We start from the raw sequence: 21656 nt of genomic DNA on the forward strand, positions 1-21656 counted from the left end.
TATTTAACCACATATTGTGACTAAGCCAGTACACTACAAATGAATTATAGTAGATCAAAATCATCTCGTTTATTTCACAACAGGGATCTTGTGCAAAGACAAAAGACAAACACACCATACAGGAGATCACCATAGCAATTTCATTTGGTGGAGGAGTGGACACATTCCCACAGTGTTCAAATCTGAGATCAAAGCAATGTAAACTCAATTTGACAGCTAAGGTATTTATGCTTTTTATCAGAACGGCCTTTCAAAAAATGTACTTATCTAAATTACCGTAACAAGTTTGAGTATTAGTAAGAATGACAACAAAAAAAACAGTTTGCAAAGATGTGCATTCAAAAGAAAGTGGCAGTTACAATTCATCCAGAGACAGAAAACAAACAAATTTAATAAGCAGTCCAGAACCTCGTCAGCTTTATTAGGTTACCAAACAATCCTGAAAATCACAAAAACTCAGCATCGAAGTCCCATTCTGGAAGGCATGTGCAGATTGGTACTCTGACCTCTCATACTTTCTCCTACTTACACCCAGGCTTTCAGATGCTTGTCTCAGGGATGCCTCAGTCTAAGGGTTGGATGTCCAGGTCCCGCTGAAGCTTCTCTGAGCCCTCAGCCATGAGCTGGCAGGCTACTTTGTGTTTGGGCCAGTGCTTCACCTGGCACTCTCTGAGGAGGGGGAAGAAGATCTGATCACCATAGACGTCACAGACGCAACATTTCAAAGACCAGAGTGGCACATGGTATATGAATGCTTCTTATTTTCCAGTTCTAAAATGTTACAATATGATATTGCTTGTTGTTGCAACTTAAGTAGCACGCAAGCTTTAACTGTACCTACACTAGGCCTCCAGATCAACACTGTATTATCTGTCATACCTGTGGCAGTACCATTCTCCTTGGCAACGCGAGCATCTCTTCGTAGCCTCCTTCCCACAGGCCCCACATTTGGGCTTGTCCGGGAGCATATTCTCCATGACATCTAGATTATACGTCTGGGCCAACCTAGCCGATAAAGGGATTATGTCCATGTTCATTAAGAGAAAGTAACTAGTACTGCACAAATCCTCTGTCCAGAATGTAGCTGTATTGAGACCAGATTTTGTCATTTGAGTTTGTACTGGCCCCCTCCATGCTCTTCCCTTCCTTTAAGTTTGGCCTAATGGCAGCCCGTACCTTTGTGCTTGCTGTCTCAGGACACTCTCCGAAGGGTTGAATGTTTCCTTCACCTGATACTTGGCAATGGCTTTCCACTTCCCAGAATTGTCACGCATAATGTTGTTCCACATCTCAGCAATCTAAACATGTATGAAAGAATACAGCATGGAATATTTAGCTATTTATACATCACTGTGTGTGTGTGTGTGTGTGTGTGTGTGTGTGTGTGTGTGTGTGTGTGTGTGTGTGTGTGTGTGTGTGTGTGTGTGTGTGTGTGTGTGTGTGTGTGTAGAGTACCAGGAGTTTTTGCCCTCTATCATTGCTCCACATTTTACCCACCAAATTTGGTCTTATCTTTTTTTGGGGTTGTATTAATTATTTAGAGTTAAAAATAAAAAAAGATTTGGTGCTGTTTTCATTCGATTGGTCTGCAAGGTAATTCAACAATCTTTAGATGTACAAGAGTTATTTGGTACGTGGCGAACCATTTGTTTGTACATGTGTATATGTATGTGTATATGTTTGTGATCTTCACCTGTTCCAGTACTAAGTCTCTTTTAGGAGGAGCAGGGTCTGTAACTCCCAGATGGCCCAGAAATCGCTGGAGCTCCACCAAGTTGGGCAGCTGGTCGATCAAAACCTCTGTGAGAAAACCTCGGAGCTGTAGAACAAACATGACGGAACAGTTTATGACTACTGTAAGTTTTATTACATTTACATTTGGAATAAAATAAGGAAGTATGGTCCAATCACTCAGTGAGCACAAGGACAATGTGATCATATCTTTGTGATAGGCTAAAACACAAGAGCCATGCAACATTGAGCATGCACGTTTCAAGACTCCCCACAGTCAAGAAAGAAAGAGAATTATGAAAATATCACTGAGAGGAAACTGCTCAGTCAAAACACCGCCTGGATACCTCCCTGTCTTCATATCAGTGCTGAGATCAGATAATACTCCAAAGAACAATGATCTGGCACTGCACATGCTTCCTGAGTCAAAGTTTAAAGGCTGACAGAAAGGATGTGAATGCACTCGCTCATCAGAGGGATGGCTGTATTGCACTGGCTTATACTATGATACTATGATGAAGTGTCATACTACAGTACACAACTGCCAAATAGGGACTTTTGAAACCAATGGGTGACACTGAAGGGTCTGGAAAGTGGCGGCACTAAACACAATACCTTAAGGAGCTGGTTCTTGTTGAAGTTGTTAAAGTCATATTTCCTCTGACAGTCTTCCTTCAACAACAGGTTGTAAAGAGCAATCCAGACCTGTCCGTCCAGCTTTGACATCTTGAGAAGGTCTTGGGGTGGAATCTTCTGCCATTTTCCATCAATGTACTTTTCAGTGTTGCCTGATAGCACAAAAAAGGGATAGGGAGTATCGGAGGGAGTACTTGAGGAGAAGGCTTGTACATGGTGGCTTATAAAGTGAGAGGCGTTTCAGGCTTAGTTTGATCACTTTATGGTATGTGTGATAGTAGTAGGCTGTGAGGCAAACCTGAAGTGTAACGACTCCAGGGGCTGTGCTCAACCATTTGTACCAGCAGACAGGGCAGATTATGGGTGCACAGCATCCTGTTGATCACACTGATACTGTAAAATAGAGAAAACACATGGAATAGATACTGTGGCTCTACATGAAGTGTATTAGGAGCACGTCTGTGAGCTTAAAGGCTTTTGTAGGTGGACTGTGAGGTCACCCACATCAAGTTGAGTCTCAAAGTGTAAATTCCCAGTTTCCCAAAAGAAGATCTGATTTCCAAACTTCACAGAAAAGGGAACCTCATGCTATACCTGTTTGCATGGTCAGTGATGTAGCGCAGTACGGACAGCGCCTTGAGGGAGATTTCAAACTCCAGTGCTGTATTTTGTTCCTGCAATTCCTGGAAAGAAACAGAAAATGGGTATCCTCCAATTCCAATCAAAGTAAATTGTCAAATTGTCCAAAAAAGAAAGCTAAAAAAATAGTTAGAGAGTTATTTCCTTTATACGCAGAAATTCAGTAAAGTTAGTTTACAATACCTGTTCATAGTTTACTGTACCTTCAAAGAGGATACATCTGTCTGTTTGTCCAGGGTCAGGCAGTCACCCCTGGAGGCTCTACCCACCAGAAGGGTCAGTTTCCTGTGACAGTAATCCACCAGGTCATGGAGAGAATCATCTGCTGCTTCGCAGGAATCCTGTTACCACAGAAACCCACAAAACGTTTCTCAGACATGTTTTTGACATCTTGTTTACAGTCAATTATGAGTCATCGCAAGAAATTTTCAGCTAAGACATTCAGTATTTATATTTTTTTATCTATCTATACACAGTGCCCCGGGTTCAAATGAAGCTTGGGCCATTTTCTGTATGCGGTCCCCTCTCTCTCTCTATCTTGCCTTTTCTATCTATCTCATACTTATTGTCCAATCAAGCATGACAATGGCGAAACATGTAACATGAAACAAGATATATCTATAATTTTATAGATTTGATAGGCTATGTCATGTCTTAAGCAAAACAGTGATTTGGCCTGTACATGTAGGAACAACATTTCTGACAAATTTACTTTAGGACTGTGGTCTGGATGAGTAATATTAATCTACTAAAATATAATTTCCTAAACAATGCAAAATATGTCATTTCATCGTGACACTCTCTATCTTGCCTTTTCTATCTATCTCATACTTATTGTCCAATCAAGCATGACAATGGCGAAACATGTAACATGAAACAAGATATATCTATAATTTTATAGATTTGATAGGCTATGTCATGTCTTAAGCAAAACAGTGATTTGGCCTGTACATGTAGGAACAACATTTCTGACAAATTTACTTTAGGACTGTGGTCTGGATGAGTAATATTAATCTACTAAAATATAATTTCCTAAACAATGCAAAATATGTCATTTCATCGTGACACTCTCTATCTTGCCTTTTCTATCTATCTCATACTTATTGTCCAATCAAGCATGACAATGGCGAAACATGTAACATGAAACAAGATATATCTATAATTTTATAGATTTGATAGGCTATGTCATGTCTTAAGCAAAACAGTGATTTGGCCTGTACATGTAGGAACAACATTTCTGACAAATTTACTTTAGGACTGTGGTCTGGATGAGTAATATTAATCTACTAAAATATAGTTTCCTAAACAATGCAAAATATGTCATTTCATCGTGACACTATTGGGAATTGTGATTTCTCTGATTATGTCACGTTTTAAGGTAAATCCCATTTAAAGCCCATGTTTCAAACACAAGGACATCTCATTCCTCACCTTATGAAACATGACAGTTTCCAGCAGATTTATGATTGTGGCCTCATGGTGAATCTGGCAAGAGGAGGCAGCACAAACAAAGAGGTTGAGCTTTGGGTTCAAACTAAATGAACCGTAGATGCCAGTGAGTGTGATCACTGGCAGTACTGAAACAACTGAATTCCAAACTACAACTCACCACCATGTAAAGAGGGAATGTGCTCTTAGGGTTAAAATCCTGAAGTTGACAAAGAATGGGAAAGACGTTTTGCTTCCAAATCTCTACCAGAATCATTTCATGGACCAGAATGGGAATCTGCAGGGTAAGAAGACAAATAAATTATACAAACCTCTCACCTCCGACATATCAGTTTTTTGTGTCAAACGTAAAAAATATTAGCAACCAAGATGACGACTGTTGAACTCGGACCTTCCCATGTGACACAAGTAGCTCCTTGATGAACTCTTCTTGTGCGGCCGATGCGTTCAGAATTGCCTGCATGTTGAGCTTCTCTAAATAGTCATGCTGTTTAAACCACCTGTGAATAAAAAGACACTCGCTTTTAGATGTCTGTTGGTAGCTAATACTACTAGAGACAAAATGATGGGTGTAACATCAGGATTCATATTCTCCTATCTTTGTATTATCATAAGCTATGCATCCGATTGTAATTTGCTGCTAGTCTAGCTTCAGCCAGGAGTTACAGTACAGTAACAACTACAGTAACTAGTAAGCCCTTGTGTTATCTTCGGGTCATTCTGACCCATCAGTCGTTGTGACCCACCGTCGTATTGCGACAACTTTACCACATACAAAAACAAAGTGAGGAATTTTCTTTTAACCGTCGGGCTGTCTCAGACCCCCCACATTGCGAAGGTTAAAATAAAATTATTTGTAGTTGTTTTTGTACAGTATTGGGTAAAATTGGGTAAACACAACGATGGTTCGTTATGAACCTTTGGGTCATGTGACCCGAAGGCAGCACAAGGGAAGATATCTGTAGCCAGTTATGTTAAACTATGTTACTATACAGTACAGTAGCCTACTGTAAAGTACTTACCAACAAGCACAACCAATGCTTAGAGCTAGGCTAGCTTGTTAGTTATTAAACTTACCTAGAAGAGCCAATCTCCTTGATAGTACAAATGTCCAGACTTTGAACATATCCCTCTGCCTCCCCATACAAAAGAACAGACGTTTCCATGTCTAAAAAATAGTTGGCTACAAAATTATAGTTGCAGAATCGCTTTGCTAATAAGTGGGGACACAGTGAAGCAGAAGTCTTATAGTTGTCATAGTAACGGTAAACACATGCTGGTTTTCTAACCAGAAGGGGGCATAATAACGCCCCTTTGCTTAATGTAGAAAGCCTTTGGAAATAAGATGAATGGCACAATTCACTTTTATTTTGACATTTGTATACACATTTGACAAACAAACATTTGTCATCACTGTTGGGATGTGTATGTTTTAAACACATGTTTTTCAATCGTATATTTACATATATCACATGTAACGACAACAAAGAAGCTTGTTCCACTTTGTGTATCACTTCCAGCAAACAATGATGTTAGGGTCATTCTCCAGACGCTCGTCCAGCTCTCTATAGCTCATCCCTAGACAGGACAAAACAATGGCATGAAAGACCTTGAAATTGTATGGAGATTTCTCTAAAGGTACATTCATCCTTATCAAGTACTCGCGACGACAACAAACCATTCTAGGTATTCTTGCAAACACCTTCGGACATACCTGTTTTGCAGCAGATTTCATCATAACTGTGGCAACCAGTGTACAGGCGAGGTGGACGGCTCCTCTCGTCACGGATCACCTTCACTGGGTACTTCTGTAGCCGGCGGATGAGGGCCTTCATCAGCCCAAACTGAATCAGCTTCCTGAGGGAAACCGCATGACATCATCTCATCTGAATACGTCTCATAACAAACAAACACGCACACAGTATGGATAAAGAACTGTGTCTGTAGGGTGAACGATGACTCGCCTCTCATCTACTCTCTGCAGCTGCTGGGAGTAACGGGAACACAGATCACGGACTGTGGTCCCCGGGGTGAGGCCACAGTAGAGCTGGAACACATCCCTCAAACAGGCCCTCTTCTGACCTGACATTGACATTCAAACAGATGTTTAGAAGCTGTCCAACTCTTTATTCAAGTGGCAACACATTGAAGCTACTTACCTTGCTTTGTCACATAGGACAGACACTCTTCCTGAATGGTCTTGTCATCGATGAGGCTTTGGACCTTAGGAGTTGTGCAGTACACATTGGAGTACTGGGGAGATAGATCACACTAGTCACACAAACTGACTGACCAACTGACAGGCAGGCAGGCAGAGAGTAGAGCAGACAGAAGTGATAAAGTTGATGTGTGTTTGAATACCTGGAAGATGGACACCAGAGTCACAACACCATAATACCTGTGAAAAACCAAAATTCAGTGTCCTTGTTGGAATTCCAGGACAGTGCTAACAATCCTTACTTTACACACAACTAATGTACTCACAACAGGTTCTGCACAGCGATGCGGACAAGATTAAGTTCGACATCTGCCTCGGCTGAGATTTTCTGGATATGCTTGAAGCCATCAATATAGGCCAGAATCTGTAAGACATTGCGACAAAAGATCAGTCATATCAAACCTTTTCTAGCATATCATCTGTGTTCAACACGTCTTTTCTGAAAAAGGCTGAATCCAGTATTCGTTACACAATGTTAAGAGACTTTGGAAGTCATCTAAGGAGAACGCATAACTCAGTAATTTAATCGTACGCATGAAGGACTGTGCCGTGTCTGCCTGTTCTTATCCGTCTGCTTATCTGAGTTACCTGTTGAGTGGTGAGATCCCACTGGGACTTGATGAAGTGATCTTTGCACTGGGTGAAGACCGGCACGTCATACTCCTGCACAATCAGAGGATCCCTGCGTTGCTCGATCAGCTTCAGGTGGATGGTGTTCGACTCGTCTGTTTCAGGGGGAAAGGGCAGTGGATGAGCGAGAGACTTACATTGGATCTTCGATTGTTTGGTCTATCTGTGTAGAAACAAACACAAACCAATTGGTAAAGTGCAGGCTCCTGTGGCATTGAGTTCTTCCAACAAGGTTGACATTATTGGTAGAAGTTTTTGTTTGCTCTCCTCGTTGGATATAAATCCACTTTCAAGCTGCATGACCAAAGAGATGTTGTTATGACCTTGTTATAGTTATCAACATTAGTCTATGACAGTTTGATGGTTCATTCTCACTATACCTCCAGAGTTGTAAGATAAGCAGACAGCTTCTTGACAATTGGTTCAAGGGCACACGTCTTGGTTTGTGCATCGCACACTAGCCCTAGGTTGAAGAGAAGAGCGTTGCGGCTATACTTTTTATGCTCGATGCACACCGGACAACCAATCAACTTCTTCTCCATTGCCGTTCTACATTGCAATAACGGAGAAGCACAATAGAGGGTTAGCAGCAAAAACATACAGTAAGTCTGGCAACCTGAGTTAAAAGAAACAGATGACTAATTTACATACACAGTGATGAGTTTGTTCTGAAGTTCTGGTTTGGTAATGATGTACACTTGCACTGTGTCAAAGAGCTCACGTGAGATGTAATCCTCTGGAACCTGTAGAAAAATAGCAGACTGAGCACAATGGACATGTTTGTAATGTTTCAGTATGGTGTGTACTGTACATACCTGATAGGTAATCTTTGGACCCAGAGTAGGATGAAACTCACTGAAAAATATGCACTCAATTCTACTAGTCATTCTCATGACCTCTTTTTTACAGGACAGATAACCTGCTTAAACTTGTGGTGTATATCTATGTACAGCCGCTGCTCTCACCGACAATCACTGTCATACACTGTAGTAGGTAGTAGGTGTAAATCTACCTATAATAAATTATTAATCGTTGTTCATACACGTTGGCTAGCTAGCTTAACAGGCTAGCACACAAGTTTTACAGCAGCCATCTCTTGAGACTTCTTTTTCAGCTATCATAACATGAGAGACATGAAAACTTGCCAACAGGATATCATGCGAGTTTGCTTTCCAACGACGTTTTTGTGATTCTTAATCTTATTATGAACAAAATTGCTACATTTCGCAGGCATTACTGTAGCTACCTATATATCTGTACTTATCAAGACAAACATATAACGTAGCTGTGTTGATGTGTATGTAGTTAAATGCTATACAGCTAGCTCGATAGCGCTCAAGAATCAAAATATGGTCTCGTTCCGCAACACCCTACAACAAATGTCTGCGCAATAGTTTACTCTCCAGATACGGTACTCATAGGGGAGTCTACATCAGATACATCATGATGTGAGGCTAGAATGCATCGCTTTTAGAACATAATTTTTATATTAATCCATTCACAACATGCATTGTATACATTTGTATTTATACTTGCATATTTATATGTTTAGGCTTTGGATTTTAATGTTGAACCTACTTTTATTCTGAAAATGTGACATGTGACAACAGAAGCTTGCGCTTGCACAGCTCTGGGTATGTAGGTGGTCATACCCCTGCACAGTAGATGGCGGTGTACGCACATTTAAGTTGGATGCGATCCTCCAATCAAAGTTGAAGGAGAAAAAAGCATTCGCTCTGAAGCGGTAATGTCGCTCAAGCACATTAACTACTAAAAGAGATCAACTTGTAGAAACGCACAGTGGACACCTATAATATTTGTTCAAAATTTAGCTAAACTAGTGCAACAATCATGTGGATTAGAGGGCCGTTGAACTATGTTTGTAGACGTTTTGACAGCAAAAGGAGCTGGTTTAAGGTAAATACCAAATGGTAGTCCGGTTTTACACAAGCTTCACATTAATTGCCGTGTGGGGTTTGAAGCATCATGGCTGTTGACATCTGTAAAACTAACAAGTCAGCTCTTGACCCTGAATATCTCACCCCTCTTTTCTTTAGGGACTGTGTACCTGTCTTACAGAAAATGGCAGTGTCCCAGCCTTACCAAAAGCCAATAGACTCACTGTGCTCCAAGCTGTGGATTTATGGACCAAGACGTTTGAACAGAGAGATGTGTCAGAGCCACAGCTCTCTAGTCAGCACATCATTTCACATCTGCTTGGTGCTAAAACAGTGAGTGCTGCTTACTCTGGAGCTGGAGTACATAATGCTTTATAGCTTTCATGCTTCAGCCACTACATTAGAGGGCATAATAAAGACATAATTTCTAGGGGCTACCTGACCCTGTTACTTCCTTGCTAATTAAAGCTAGAGAGCCTTGGAAAGGACAGGTTGGGCGAGTTACTGACACAAGAGCAAACAGCACAGATATGGGATCTCTGCAACAAACGACTTACCAGGTACATGCAGAGGTTGTCATGCACTAGTTATCATTTTTCATGGATGTATGTTAAATGTTTTTGTATTGTGTGATCGCATAGTAATTGGGTTTTGTTTCAGAATGCCCGTACAGTATGTGATTGAAGAATGGGACTTCAGAGATCTGACATTGAAGATGAGGCCCCCTGTATTCATCCCCAGACCGGAAACTGAGGTGAAGGAGATCATTCAGACACTTCAGATAAGGACAAATATGTTGTTAAACCTAAATGTTCATAATCATCCGCAGACATAACCAGTTTCATGGGGACTGTACTTTTGCAGGAGCTGGTTGGCCTGGTACTTGCAGATTTCCAGAAGGGCCATATGACTGGAGTCAGTGCGAAGGCTGGTTATCGGTGCCTCGAAGTAGGTTGTGGTTCTGGAGCAATTTCCCTTAGTCTACTGAAGAGCCTTCCGCAGGTGATTTGTTGATCCACTTGTTGCTGCATTGATCTTGTGATATTGTTTTACTGAAGTTCACCTTGACAATAATCCTCTTTATCAGGTCAGAGCATTTGCTTTGGATCAAAGCCAGGATGCAGTGAGCTTGACGCGAGAGAACGCACACTGGTAATGGTGAACACGTCCTTGACACAACATGAATACATTTGACCTTATCTCTCCACTAAACTCTAGGAAACATTTACATAATATGTGGAGTTTTGTATTCACTTATCCAACTGTCAGTTATAACTAAGATAATAGAATAAAATGATCAAGTGTTGATATATTGTGGATTATTATGGTTTGTTGTATGTTACAGTTTGGGCCTAAGTGGTCGACTTGAGGTTTATCATATGGATGTTATGAAGGGTGAGTTCAATCAAAACAACGAGAATTGATCAATCAAGGCCAGTACTGTAGGATAAGTAGTTTGGTTGTTGGACAAAGGAACAATGACTGATGATGATACTTACTGAGAGTGAATGCTGTTGCAGATGCAGATGCAGTAGTAAACCTGTGCAGGCCTGTCTCAGCTTTGATCAGCAATCCACCTTATCTGTTCTCAGAGGATATGACATCACTTGAACCGGAAATCCTTAGGTAAAGGTTACACGTGTGTTGTCTACGTCAGTTACATGTCAGAGTGTGAATTGTGTGGATGGAGAATCCTGACCGTTATGACCATTAACTGCCCTCAGGTTTGAGGATCAAGCTGCCCTGGACGGGGGGAGAGATGGGATGCAGGTGATCCGACACATTTTAGCTATAGCTCCTAAACTCCTGTCAAACCATGGGTGAGGTTTTAACTTTGTACACGACAGTTGAGGTTACCATAGACATGCATGTGCGTCTAGCCAAAAATCTCCACACAACTGTGCACAAGACTGCAGGGGCTCAAAACTGTTGAAAATGTTCTCCAGTCAATAATAATACAAAATGATGATATTGAGATTGTGAAATAGTTACGCGTGATATTCCTTTCAGGCGTGTGTACTTGGAGGTAGACCCACGGCACCCAGCACTCATCCAGCGATGGGTCGAGGAGAACGTTCACGGGCTGCAGTACGTGAGCACACAACCTGACATCACCAACAGGTCAGGAATGAATCATTGCTGTAGTTTAGTCAGATAACAAGTCAGGACAAATTACTATGTGTGTTGTGGCCAATTTAGACTTGTGCTGCTTGTGTGTGTGTGTGTGTGTGTGTGTAGCGTGTGCATGTTAGGTTTGTGTGGTTGTGGACTATTACGTCACTTGCGCACTTGTGTGTTAATTATTGCAGGTACAGGGGTTATAAGAGGGCCTCACAGGTGAGCGTGGGGTTGGAATTAGGGTTTGGGAAGCCACATTGTTTTTCAACTTGTGTACTGGCAATCCAACCACGAAAGGAATGCCAGTGGAGGGAATTTGAAGTCATTTCCATCTCGCGCTGGGGAGAATGATGAGGTCTGCCATCACGTCTAAGTTGAACACTTTATTTTTAAACAGGATAAAACATACTTTACAAAAAGGACTGTTCCCATGGGCTAGGTTAAGACAATCAGGTTACCCAACTATCCAGACAACCACCCGCACACAGCTACGGTTGAAAAACGATATGGTTTCCCAAACCCTAATTCCAACCCCACGCTCACCTGTGAGGCCCTCTTATAACCCCCGTACCTGCAATAATTAACACACATACCCACAGGTGCGCAAGTGACGTAATAGTCAACAACCACACAAACCTAACACGCGCACACTCTATACACACCAAGGCCGTAATCATAATATATATTGGGGGGGACACATCCCCAATATTCAAATCTGGTCAAAATGTCCCCCCCAATATATTGATATAAAAATATAAATGTGCTACGCTACGACAGGCAACCACGCACGCTGTGTGAAATTCTCATAAAAAATGTAATTAGTCCCCCCCAATGTTGACTCCATGGCTAAGGCCTTGATACACACACAAGCAGCACAAGTCTAAATTGGCCACAACAATGTGACCACAGTGATGAATTAAAACACAGGTGTGGCCATGAGTCATAAAGATGTTCAGACTTGCCCACGTAGTAATAAATGCCCTCTGTATAAGGATAATGTTGTTTACATAACTGACTAATCCATGATGTGAATGGTGATGTGGATGTTCACCAGTAGTACTTTGGTCGGATTCAAGTCCTTGTCTCTCCTTGTCTGTTTTTCTAAGGCCGAGATTTTGCATCTTACAAAAGGAGGAGGGTAGCGCTGGACTGAAGAAGGAGCAGGGTTGAGGGACTGAGATTCCGATCCTGTTACACTGGCATCAAGCCAGATGGCTACAGCCTAAATTTCAAACACCCCACACGCAGACACACGCACGCACGGATACATGAATGGGCTTATTCACATATTTTGTATACATGCCTTGACGACACATTTATATTTGCTGAGTTAAGTCATTTTGTTATGTGTCAGTGTAGCAATGAGTGAAAGACAGCCGAAACACAAGCACTAGGCTGAAGGTAATTACCAAAGCTTTTCTTAGAACCCTCGCTCTCAGAATCTCAGCCACCCCAGTTCTGCGAATCCGCTGATGAATTGCTCTCCTATCGCTTGTTGACTCCCAGACTTAGATACCGATTGCTCACTCAACAAAAACAAATTAAATGATGCCTATGGTCCCTTATAAAAACATAATTGCACAAACTTGAGTCGAAAGGGAGGTTTTTGTTTCAAAAGTTTGCTGACATTGTGCAATAAGGAATGTGCAATTCGTTTGTTTCCTGCTCATAAACTGCCATACGACCTACTAAAACACAAAAGCACATTTAGTACAGCATTGGCATGTACGCGTCATCTTTTTAATAGAAAACTTTTGACTTTTAACATAAAAAATGCAACGTTTATTGAAACATAATGAAAACAATAAAAATACATTTTATTTTCAAATTCAGAGCTCATATTATGAAAAGACGGTATACCCGCAGCATACAAAGGGGAGGCAGATCTGCACAGATTTCCCTTCCTTTATAAAATAAGTATACTCTACAGTACAGAGTTGTGATTTCTAGTCCATCTCCTGCAGGGGTATGTGACACCCCACTGCCCTTTGTGAGGAAAATAAAAATCCCAAATCGGGATATTCTTTCCTGGGACAGATTGTTTCAAGTCACTGGACCTCACATCAGCAGAGACTCCACGATGGGCAATCACTGCCCAGGGCTTCCTTGTGTAAGGAAACCCCTATGCCAGTTCTTCTTGATGAGAACCGTGATTCAGCCCAGCCTGAATCATACCTGGGGTTGATTGTCATACCTGGAATGGGTAGTCCTGCAGGTAGCGCATTAGTGGTCTTGGCAGTGGCAGTTTGGTGGGACAGTCAGTGTGTTTATTGATGGTTAGTCGAGTAAGGTGCTGGAGGGAGGGGAAGGCCTGGGGCTTATGCACGGCCTTCTTCAGCTTCAGCACCACAGTGAACTCCTGAAGCAGTCGTTGGGAGGCCTTGGTAGGAGCTTCCTCCGGCTTCCTCTCTTCTACTCTACTTCCTGGTCCCATGTAGTGCTGCACGAGGCTGGGCACGTTAGGGAAGGAGAGCAGACATGGCCTGGCTGGTGAGCTGGAGTCCAGCAGGAAACGGGCACTGCTATACTGGATTCGTACACTGGTGGGTCCACGGGCAGTCCTGACAGACAGGGTCAGCATATACATGGGGTGGCTGCTATCCCGGACGAGGAAAGATCCATCTGAGGCTCCTTGTAGAGCTGCATGGGCCTGGGCTGCTGTGATGGACCCCCAGTACCACCCTGAGAGAAAGGTCAGAGTGTTCATTCCATCATTAGGGTAAACCAGATTATCCCCCTTTTATCCAAATTCAAGGCTTTATTTGTAAGTCTTGAGTAGCGCAGCTAGTTATTAAGTCAGCTCACTTAATTACATATTTGGGTTAACATAATTATTCCGTTCAACGTCGTTGGTGCCTGCTGAATTACTCTGAAAGCAGGGTATTACCTGAGTTGTCCAGGTAATAGAAGTTGCTGGCGATTGCATGGAGGTCCTTTGTGGGGTCCCACAGTGGAGGGATGCAGTGGGGGGAGGGAACCATCGATGTCCGCATGTCTAGTGGGGACTCGGTGGCTGTATGCGGCAGAGCTCTGGGGCTGGAAACAAGAGGAAAGACATAAGTACTGACCAAACCTACCGTATGATGAACAATAAACCCAAATTAATCACAAAACTTATTTCCTGTCTTCTTTGTGAAGCCAACATGGAAGAGGCCACAGTCAGTCGGATCTAGTTATTTTAATATAGGATAGTAACAAGGAATGGTGATATAGCCTATCATGTATTGTCTCCATTGATCTTTTTTTAATACCAGAAAAAAAGTGATGATTCACAGTAGATATTTCAATAAATATAAAAATACAGACCGAGAATACATTTTGGTAACATCAGAAATATAAAAGTATTGACGAAGGAAAGATGTGTCTCACACGGCATAACCAATTGTTAGCATTTGTGTATGTTTTATGAAAAGTATAATAGAGACAAAAGAAAGTGAACTTACCTTTGAACACAAAGAATCATGTTCTTATGTTAAATATATTGTGACAAAAGAACGGCCAAAACTAAAGGAGCAAATAATTTAATAAGGCTATTTGTTCTAACACGAAATCCGCCGAGTATTTCCAATAGAAATGTTGTAACCTTCTGAAATGTTGGCTACAATATAGGAGTAAAAATATTATTCATATTAGTAGAATCTTAAGCGGCAGTTCGAAGTGTGTTGTCTCCAGAGTGAGATCCAAATGTGTGAAGGACACTGTGAGGGTTTGGCTTATAAAAATCACCAATTCCAAGAATTCTATTCTAAGAACTGTACAGCAGAGCCTCTGACGTCAGCCAAACTGCCGCCGCCGCGATCCCTATTTTTTGCTGAGGTTAAAAGCCTTATGCATGCACAAACACAAATTATACTTCGAAGTAGCCCATATTGCAATGAAGAGTTTTGCCTTGTGAATCGGTCATGTTACGTAGGAAAGCTACAACTTGGCTCTCCGTCCAGTTTTCTTTGGAACGGCACTACCAGGAAAGGCATCGAGTCTTCCTCTCATTCACTTTCCAGGAATGATCGTGAGTTCATCTCCGCCCACTTGAAATCTTTGCCTACTGTTCAGAGAATTCAGTGCCTCACCAAGACAATGGGACGTAAATGGGCTATTTCTTGTAATACATATTTGAGTTGATTTCGCAGTACCGTAGAAACTGTGCTTTCAGCTAGTAACAAAAATCCACACCGACCCCGTGTGTCACGTACACTTATAAACAGTTTTATTTATGACTTCTAATTCATTCGTTTTCTGTTATATATTTTAGATATAATACACATGTACTCTGTTTTGTTCATTGACCTATAGTCCCTACGGTTAATCCATGTAGATATGATGGCATGTACCAACTATTTGATATCTGCTTTTACCAATACAGTGACCGCGCCCGCGCGCACACACACGCACACACACACACACCCACACACACACAAAAGAATCACAAGCATGCAGGAAAAAAAAAGTTTATTTGGAATTCCTTTCCTGATAAGTATCACTTGTATTTTATACAAATATTGAGGAGATGCTAGACATACATGGAAGGAGAGAATCACATATCTAATGTAATGTATGTGGCATAGCAGTAAATATACTGACTATCATGAATAGAAGTACCATACAACATCCTAAAAGATCAATTACACATTACAGAGACAACAACCCCGTTATCTCACAATTGTTTTTTGTCTCTCGCATACAGGTATCAATATTTACTTTAATTTCTGTTGTTTGTCTGGGGAATCTAAACCCACCAATTTATAAATAAAATACAACATCACATTCTGTAAAGTTGATGTCATCCATTTCTGCATACCCTAAAGGCCATCAAAAAATCGTTTTGTTACACTCTGAACTAGTAATACTGAAGGAATACTGCAGGAATGAGCATTCATTAATTTACATCCTTTCTACGCAATATATTTTGTTTACATACTAGACTTCTGGCAATGAAAACATGGACAATAGTGTTAGAACGTCTGATACATTTGTAATGGTAAACTAGTCTTACTCAGATATTGAAATATTATGTCCCAAACAATTTTTTTCAACTTTAAAACAAAAATGACATTATGTTGAAATACAAAGGACAAGACAAAGCCACTGCTGGTTTTCCACTGCTGCCTGTGGGAACTAGGAGAGCAGAATCATTCAAGGAGGAGAAAGGAGAAGACATGGATATGACTAGAAAATACAATTTCTAGCTCTCCAGTCTGCTTTCCCCAGCTCCTTTGATCAGGCGTTTATTCCCTCTTTTGCCTGCCGGGCCACGGGGCTTGGCAAAGGCTTGCTTAAAAGCATGCTGTTTAGGGTGGACTTCATCGTACAGGAATTCCTCTGTCAGCTCATCTCCGTTGTCAATCTCCAACTGAACCAAATACAATGACAAAGTGTAAACACACAAAGAGATGTAATTCTCAGATATTCCCAGAAGTATTGGGACAGGCTGCTGCTAACCTTTTTAGCGACCTCCAAGTGGTAATCCTTTTCTACCTCTTCCAGCAGTCGACTTTTACAGCTGGAGTACAACATCCGCTCCTTAATGCTACAGCTGTAGCCTGGCATGGAGTATATGAACACTGGAGAGAGGGGCGACGGGGGGGGGGGGGGGGGGGGGGGGGTCAGTGAATATAACATTCAATATAGAATTTTAAAAAATACAGTGTATATTACATCTAACAATTACTGCCTATTTCAGTTAGAAAGTGAGAGAAGTGCCAATAACCTGGTTGCTTTTCAAATCAGTGACATATAAGTAACAATATTATATACAAACACACACTCACTAATTTACAAATGCATACACCCCGGGTCCTCCCCACTCCCACTGGTTTAGAAAAATAATCCGAAAATACGTAATAGTTAGGAGCATGTCACAGCTTTAGTATTCTGCTTAAAAAAATGCATTTTACGACCATCAATGCATAATAATTGTTATTAATCACATTAGGAAATAAGAGTGACTAACCAACAGACTCAAGATGGTCTCCTTCGTGGGAGTGTTTATAGAGGAAGAAGTGGTATCTAGGTGTGTCAGTCGGAACCCTGCAGGGAAGATCACGTGTTTCTGTGGGGTTATAGTGGACCAGCTCAATTGTCTCCTTCTCTGTGTCCAACCTCTGCAACAAAGACACAGTAAATTAGCTCAACTATAATATTTAATAATTCCCCAGACCATAACTGCGACGACAACATTATCTGTCAAGTATAACTAACGTAATATTTTACAGGTGCCAACTGTATTATGAGACAATGCTATACGATTTTGAATACATGTCCAGAAATCAGTTTGTGAAATACATGTTCAAAAAGGACACTTTCAACAGATAATGAGTCAGTTGTGTACTTGCCCGAATGAGTGTGCAGTATTACATATGAGTGTTTTTCCCTCACCAGCTGTATGTAGTTGATGCATTTTTGGGCAAGTTGCTGAAGAGCTTTTTTGGCCTCCTCCTGCAAGGGAAAAGAAAGGCCCTGCATTGTCTGGTGCATGCTCTCCACAGTGATCTCTGTTTTCACCTGCAGAGGGCAGAATACACACACACACACAGATGAGACTGATTGTAGAGGGGAGACAATGGAGCATGCCATTATATAAGATCCATATTTTTTGAATTATTCATCAATTTGTCAGAGGTCATGAAAACACGCCTGTGTACGTTCTCACCTGCTTCACACGGCCCTGGAAAAGCAACGACAGCAAAGAGTTAACGACTGAATCAAACGGACCCTAGACGCTGGATGAAGAATATAAAAACAAATATAAAACACACAAAGGCTGTGCTCTGTTTTGTATGACCTGAGTCTTGCCCTCTCACCTCTGTGATTTTGATTCGCTGGAGCTCCTGCTCTGCTACTGTGAGTGGTGCAGGCCCAGAGCAGGAGGTCACGTGGCGCTGGTAGCCCTGCAGGCAGATGTCCTCCTAGTGATGACAGCAAACGGCAGGCCATTTAGAAAATGGATCTAGACAGCTTACAAATGAGAACATCTGACCAACATGGCTGGTGATTAATTAGATGGCATGCTAATAATATAGTGGCTTTTCAACTGGAGTATCTTTACAACCCTGAGGATTTTCTTATGATGGTGCTGACCTCAACAGTGCCAAACATCTCATCTTTAACATGACCGCCCCCGAACTCTTTCTTCACTGTGGCTCGGGTGGCAGCATACAGCATCTTCTGTCTCACCTGTAGGCAACACAGTGGGTGGATACGACATCATGTGACCTGTATGACCTATCTGTGAAAGACTTTCTTTTCTTTGTGGTGACGTACTGGGGACTGGTCTGGAGACCATGAGATGAAGATCCACTCATAGCCCTGTGCATTCTGGGAGTCGAGGCGATACATGATGTAGCAGGGCTCTTGGTCATCCAAGAGAGGAAGCAGGAAGTGGTCATAGTCCTGGTCCCAGCTCTGTGACGGCTCTCTGTATGTCCCCAGAACCAGCTGCTCTGAAAGACAGAGCGCTACTCATCACATACCTTGCCCATTTGTGAGATTCTCCTAACACAGCTCTCATCAAATATACCTCAGGTATATGGAGGATCAAAGAAAAAAAACATGTTTTGTATAACAACCCAAGCCGCTGCAGATTAAACCTTTTCTGTCCTTTTCTCAGTGACAAATGTTATCTTTCATCCCTTGTTTCATGCATGTACCCCTTTCTCAGTGGCTCATCTTTCACTCTCTCTCTCTTTCTCTCTCTCTCATGTCTCTCTCTCATCTCTCTCTCATGCTCACTGTCAACAGTTGTCTGAAATGAGCTTCGACATTTAAATGAATTATTTATCAAATCATCATCCTGTCATATAATTGTCCATTCCAAAGATTAAAGGATTATCAGCATCAGAAAATTATAATAAAAAGCTCAATAAGCCAGAATGTCTTTGATTATATAATTGTGTTTAATGAATCAGTAAAACACAAGACAGACAAACAAATGGCAGAAGGGAACTCAAAAATATTTCAGATCTTATTCTAAGCTACTTTAAGCATTAAACAAACGTTGTTGATAAATAACCAAAAATGTGATCATGGGTGGGTAAGCAGTAGAATTAGGAGGTTGTTTAGCACTTGTTTGTATACCAATTATTCTTTCCCTTCTACCCATGGTTAAGGACTAAGTGGAGCTTGTGTATTGGGGTTTTATATTTGATATATTTTCACTTAATGCCTTTTTTTTAGGTTGTATACTCTTTTTTCACTCTGGCAGGGGGACTGCCAATGGAAACTAGCCTTTTGGCTATAATTGGGTGCATTTACATTTTAATGACAGTGTACATTCATGTACACTGTCCCTCTTGATCAAATAAATAAATTGATTGAAAGGAAAGTAAACCTGTGAACATGTATGCTATGTACAAGACAAGGTTGTTGTTCAAATACTTAATAGTTACAGTTACACATGTATAACTGCAATTACGCATGTATATAGAATATGTTCTATAAGTAGAAATCTATGCAGATATAATGAAATACATACACAAACCAAGATTTCTGTGTCCTTGGGGGACGTGCGGGGGATTTCCTAACAGCAGTAGCTATTCTGGGCCCCAACACATTCCAACTCTCAGCACAGACACATACTTTCCATCAGCCATTCTCTCTCTCTATCTCTCATTCGCCCTCACACATTTGAACCCTCATCCCACCCCTGCTTGGATTCTTCTGTTGTCATATTGTTAGAGGCTAAACTACGCTGTCCCCCTCAGTCATGAGAAATTTGTTACCAAGGTGACCAAACTAACTAGGAACACATGATCTATGAAAGTAGCCAATGAGGTCTTAGAATTGCAGTGACACATCAAGCCAGCAAATCATGTAGCGATGATGAAATTGTATCCTATCCTGTTTCTCTTTCAACACTGGCATGCAACTATAACTGAACAGCAAGACATAACAAAGTCCATGGATGTCACGTTACAAAAGTGTCAACTCCATAAAACCCAGACAGTACATCAATTGAATGTAATGCAGTTTTACTCCAAAGTGTTAGAGACTGTTGACCTATAAACTTCCTGGTGACAGACAGTCCTCAAACTTCATGTAGACCGCCCAGATTGGTGTCGACTGAATCTGTCAGATGTCTCACATCACCATGTGACTAGACACAATGTCAGTCAGAGCACACAAACAGGATGTAAACATCCTGATACACATTTTAGGAAAAGTATTTAGTCCAAGCCCTTAGAAGCCAACCTTTTGCCTAATTGTTTTACTGATGCCTTGTGATATATAATCTGGCACATGGCCCGACTGCTCTGCTGTTTTCACCTGATGTACAGATGACTTACCTAATCGTGTCCAGCAGCTGTAGTTGTTTAGTCTATAGACATTTGGGTAATATTGTGCTATAGGATGCAAATACTTGTCACAGTAATAACCATATTTGGCCATTAGTGTTAATCATGCAATAACTGTCAACAGCCAGAATGCTGAGCGTGCTCAAACATCATCTGACCAACTTCAGAAGTTACTCAACACATTGTGAAATCAGTGTTTTCTGTCAAAGGAGACAACTCAAATGACATCTCGCTGTCAAACGGTCATAACCAACAGTCAAAGAGAAAAGGTCAAAAGTCATGAATCATTCCCCCACACACTTCAAATACACTATCATCACAATCAGACATGACATACATACTATTTGTTGAATAACTCATATTTGTTTTAGTTCCATAGATAAATTAAAAAACATCCGTCATCCTTTTTCGAACCGGGCTCGTCTCTCCGGCCAGGATCACTCACCATCTTGGATCCGCACCTGGATAAGACGCACCGCTCCACCTCTTGCCCTGACCAAGAACTCTCTCAGTTCCGCCGTCACCACAAGAACCAGAAACATGGCGGGTCAGCTAGGGAGTCTATCCCACCTGTTGGGTTCTCAACTGAGGTTCAAGAAAAGGAGGAAGACTGTTCCAAGAGGGATTCAGGAAGCAGGCCCAAGCACAGGCCCAGAGTTTCAGTCCCGTCAACTAGAGGCAGAAAGGGGTAACCTGTAGCAATAAAGCTCTGACCCAGACTGTGGAAGTTAGCACTGATCTAAATGAGCGTATCGCTGAGTGAGTGTGAGCTCTCTGAACGTGTGACAGTATGAGAGGGGACACAGCTCCAGTAACTAGGGCAAGATCGTATGCAGCCTAGAGGGAACATGATCCCTTCTCTCCCAAATTTAGCTGCCTCGGGTACCAAGCTCACCAACCCCCACCCCACAGGAAGGGGACCAGCTTCAGACACTAAAGATTTGAAACGCCAACATCTCCTCACCTGTGCCCCTGACCCCCACCCTTGACTTACTGGTGGTCAGTAGTTAGATGTGCTTTGGTGCTAGGAAAAGGCCACTTGACAGA

General features: G+C 41.6%; 4 protein-coding genes across 10 annotated transcripts; 1 reads left to right on the forward strand and 3 right to left on the reverse strand.

Annotated features, from left to right (window-relative positions):
• Positions 1–54: 54 nt before the first annotated feature.
• LOC134018701 (GATOR1 complex protein NPRL2) lies at positions 55–8750 on the reverse strand. Of its 3 annotated transcripts, none has more exons than XM_062458861.1 (12): positions 5533–5955; positions 4847–4955; positions 4616–4732; positions 4438–4491; positions 3210–3347; positions 2962–3050; positions 2666–2760; positions 2347–2519; positions 1694–1819; positions 1177–1298; positions 880–1005; positions 55–669 (listed from the first exon to the last, which is right to left on the reverse strand). In XM_062458861.1, exons 1-12 carry the CDS (start codon positions 5895–5897, stop codon positions 564–566), a joined length of 1620 nt encoding a protein of 539 aa, XP_062314845.1. In that variant the 5' UTR covers positions 5898–5955; the 3' UTR covers positions 55–563. The 3 variants fall into 3 exon arrangements, with proteins under 3 accessions (XP_062314845.1, XP_062314865.1, XP_062314856.1); XM_062458881.1 differs by lacking the exons at positions 55–669; positions 880–1005; positions 1177–1298; ... (5 more) ...; positions 4438–4491; positions 4616–4732 and adding exons at positions 6170–6312; positions 6420–6537; positions 6615–6708; ... (5 more) ...; positions 7955–8046; positions 8119–8750 and having other exon boundaries at positions 5533–6033; XM_062458872.1 differs by lacking the exons at positions 55–669; positions 880–1005; positions 1177–1298; ... (5 more) ...; positions 4438–4491; positions 4616–4732 and adding exons at positions 6170–6308; positions 6416–6537; positions 6615–6708; ... (5 more) ...; positions 7955–8046; positions 8119–8749 and having other exon boundaries at positions 5533–6033.
• Positions 8751–9007: 257 nt separating this feature from the next.
• hemk1 (HemK methyltransferase family member 1) lies at positions 9008–12634 on the forward strand. 5 transcript variants are annotated; one of them, XM_062458902.1, is made up of 11 exons: positions 9008–9220; positions 9361–9534; positions 9670–9761; positions 9862–9955; positions 10066–10203; positions 10289–10353; positions 10547–10596; positions 10728–10827; positions 10926–11021; positions 11212–11322; positions 12426–12634. In XM_062458902.1, the coding sequence occupies exons 1-11, from the start codon at positions 9155–9157 to the stop codon at positions 12487–12489; spliced, it is 1050 nt and encodes a 349-aa protein (XP_062314886.1). In that variant the 5' UTR covers positions 9008–9154; the 3' UTR covers positions 12490–12634. The 5 variants fall into 5 exon arrangements, with proteins under 5 accessions (XP_062314886.1, XP_062314877.1, XP_062314904.1 ...); XM_062458893.1 differs by having other exon boundaries at positions 10722–10827; positions 12426–12559; XM_062458920.1 differs by having other exon boundaries at positions 10722–10827; positions 10926–10971; positions 12426–12451.
• A 403-nt stretch (positions 12635–13037) lies between these two features.
• cish (cytokine inducible SH2-containing protein) lies at positions 13038–15304 on the reverse strand. Its single transcript, XM_062458942.1, has 3 exons — positions 14763–15304; positions 14207–14355; positions 13038–14001 (listed from the first exon to the last, which is right to left on the reverse strand). The coding sequence occupies exons 1-3, from the start codon at positions 14780–14782 to the stop codon at positions 13508–13510; spliced, it is 663 nt and encodes a 220-aa protein (XP_062314926.1). The 5' UTR covers positions 14783–15304; the 3' UTR covers positions 13038–13507.
• A 460-nt stretch (positions 15305–15764) lies between these two features.
• LOC134018816 (twinfilin-2) lies at positions 15765–21410 on the reverse strand. The gene is made up of 9 exons (XM_062459086.1): positions 21055–21410; positions 18580–18758; positions 18397–18492; positions 18120–18224; positions 17969–17983; positions 17695–17820; positions 17270–17420; positions 16759–16880; positions 15765–16669 (listed from the first exon to the last, which is right to left on the reverse strand). The coding sequence occupies exons 1-9, from the start codon at positions 21149–21151 to the stop codon at positions 16502–16504; spliced, it is 1059 nt and encodes a 352-aa protein (XP_062315070.1). The 5' UTR covers positions 21152–21410; the 3' UTR covers positions 15765–16501.
• Between the last annotated feature and the right edge of the window lie 246 nt (positions 21411–21656).

This window comes from Osmerus eperlanus, chromosome 1 (genome assembly GCF_963692335.1).
Source record: "Osmerus eperlanus chromosome 1, fOsmEpe2.1, whole genome shotgun sequence".
NCBI classification, from domain to species: Eukaryota; Metazoa; Chordata; class Actinopteri; order Osmeriformes; family Osmeridae; genus Osmerus; species Osmerus eperlanus.

Excerpts from the sequence above, each read along its gene's own strand:
- LOC134018701 (XM_062458861.1), bottom strand. The coding sequence starts at position 5,897 with ATGTGTTTAAAACATACACATCCCAACAGTGATGACAAATGTTTGTTT. Across the intron at positions 4,956-5,532 it reads AAGGAGATTGGCTCTTCTAG|GTGGTTTAAACAGCATGACT; the intron begins GTAAGTTTAATA and ends TTTTATTCACAG. Across the intron at positions 3,348-4,437 it reads AAACTGTCATGTTTCATAAG|GATTCCTGCGAAGCAGCAGA; the intron begins GTGAGGAATGAG and ends CTGTGGTAACAG.
- hemk1 (XM_062458893.1), top strand. The coding sequence starts at position 9,155 with ATGTGGATTAGAGGGCCGTTGAACTATGTTTGTAGACGTTTTGACAGC. Across the intron at positions 9,535-9,669 it reads ATCTGCTTGGTGCTAAAACA|CTAGAGAGCCTTGGAAAGGA; the intron begins GTGAGTGCTGCT and ends TGCTAATTAAAG. Across the intron at positions 9,956-10,065 it reads TCCCCAGACCGGAAACTGAG|GAGCTGGTTGGCCTGGTACT; the intron begins GTGAAGGAGATC and ends GTACTTTTGCAG.
- cish (XM_062458942.1), bottom strand. The coding sequence starts at position 14,782 with ATGATTCTTTGTGTTCAAAG. Across the intron at positions 14,356-14,762 it reads ATGATTCTTTGTGTTCAAAG|CCCCAGAGCTCTGCCGCATA; the intron begins GTAAGTTCACTT and ends TCTTGTTTCCAG. Across the intron at positions 14,002-14,206 it reads CTATTACCTGGACAACTCAG|GGTGGTACTGGGGGTCCATC; the intron begins GTAATACCCTGC and ends CCTTTCTCTCAG.
- LOC134018816 (XM_062459086.1), bottom strand. The coding sequence starts at position 21,151 with ATGTTTCTGGTTCTTGTGGTGACGGCGGAACTGAGAGAGTTCTTGGTC. Across the intron at positions 18,493-18,579 it reads GGTCTCCAGACCAGTCCCCA|GTGAGACAGAAGATGCTGTA; the intron begins GTACGTCACCAC and ends TGTTGCCTACAG. Across the intron at positions 18,225-18,396 it reads AGATGTTTGGCACTGTTGAG|GAGGACATCTGCCTGCAGGG; the intron begins GTCAGCACCATC and ends TGTCATCACTAG.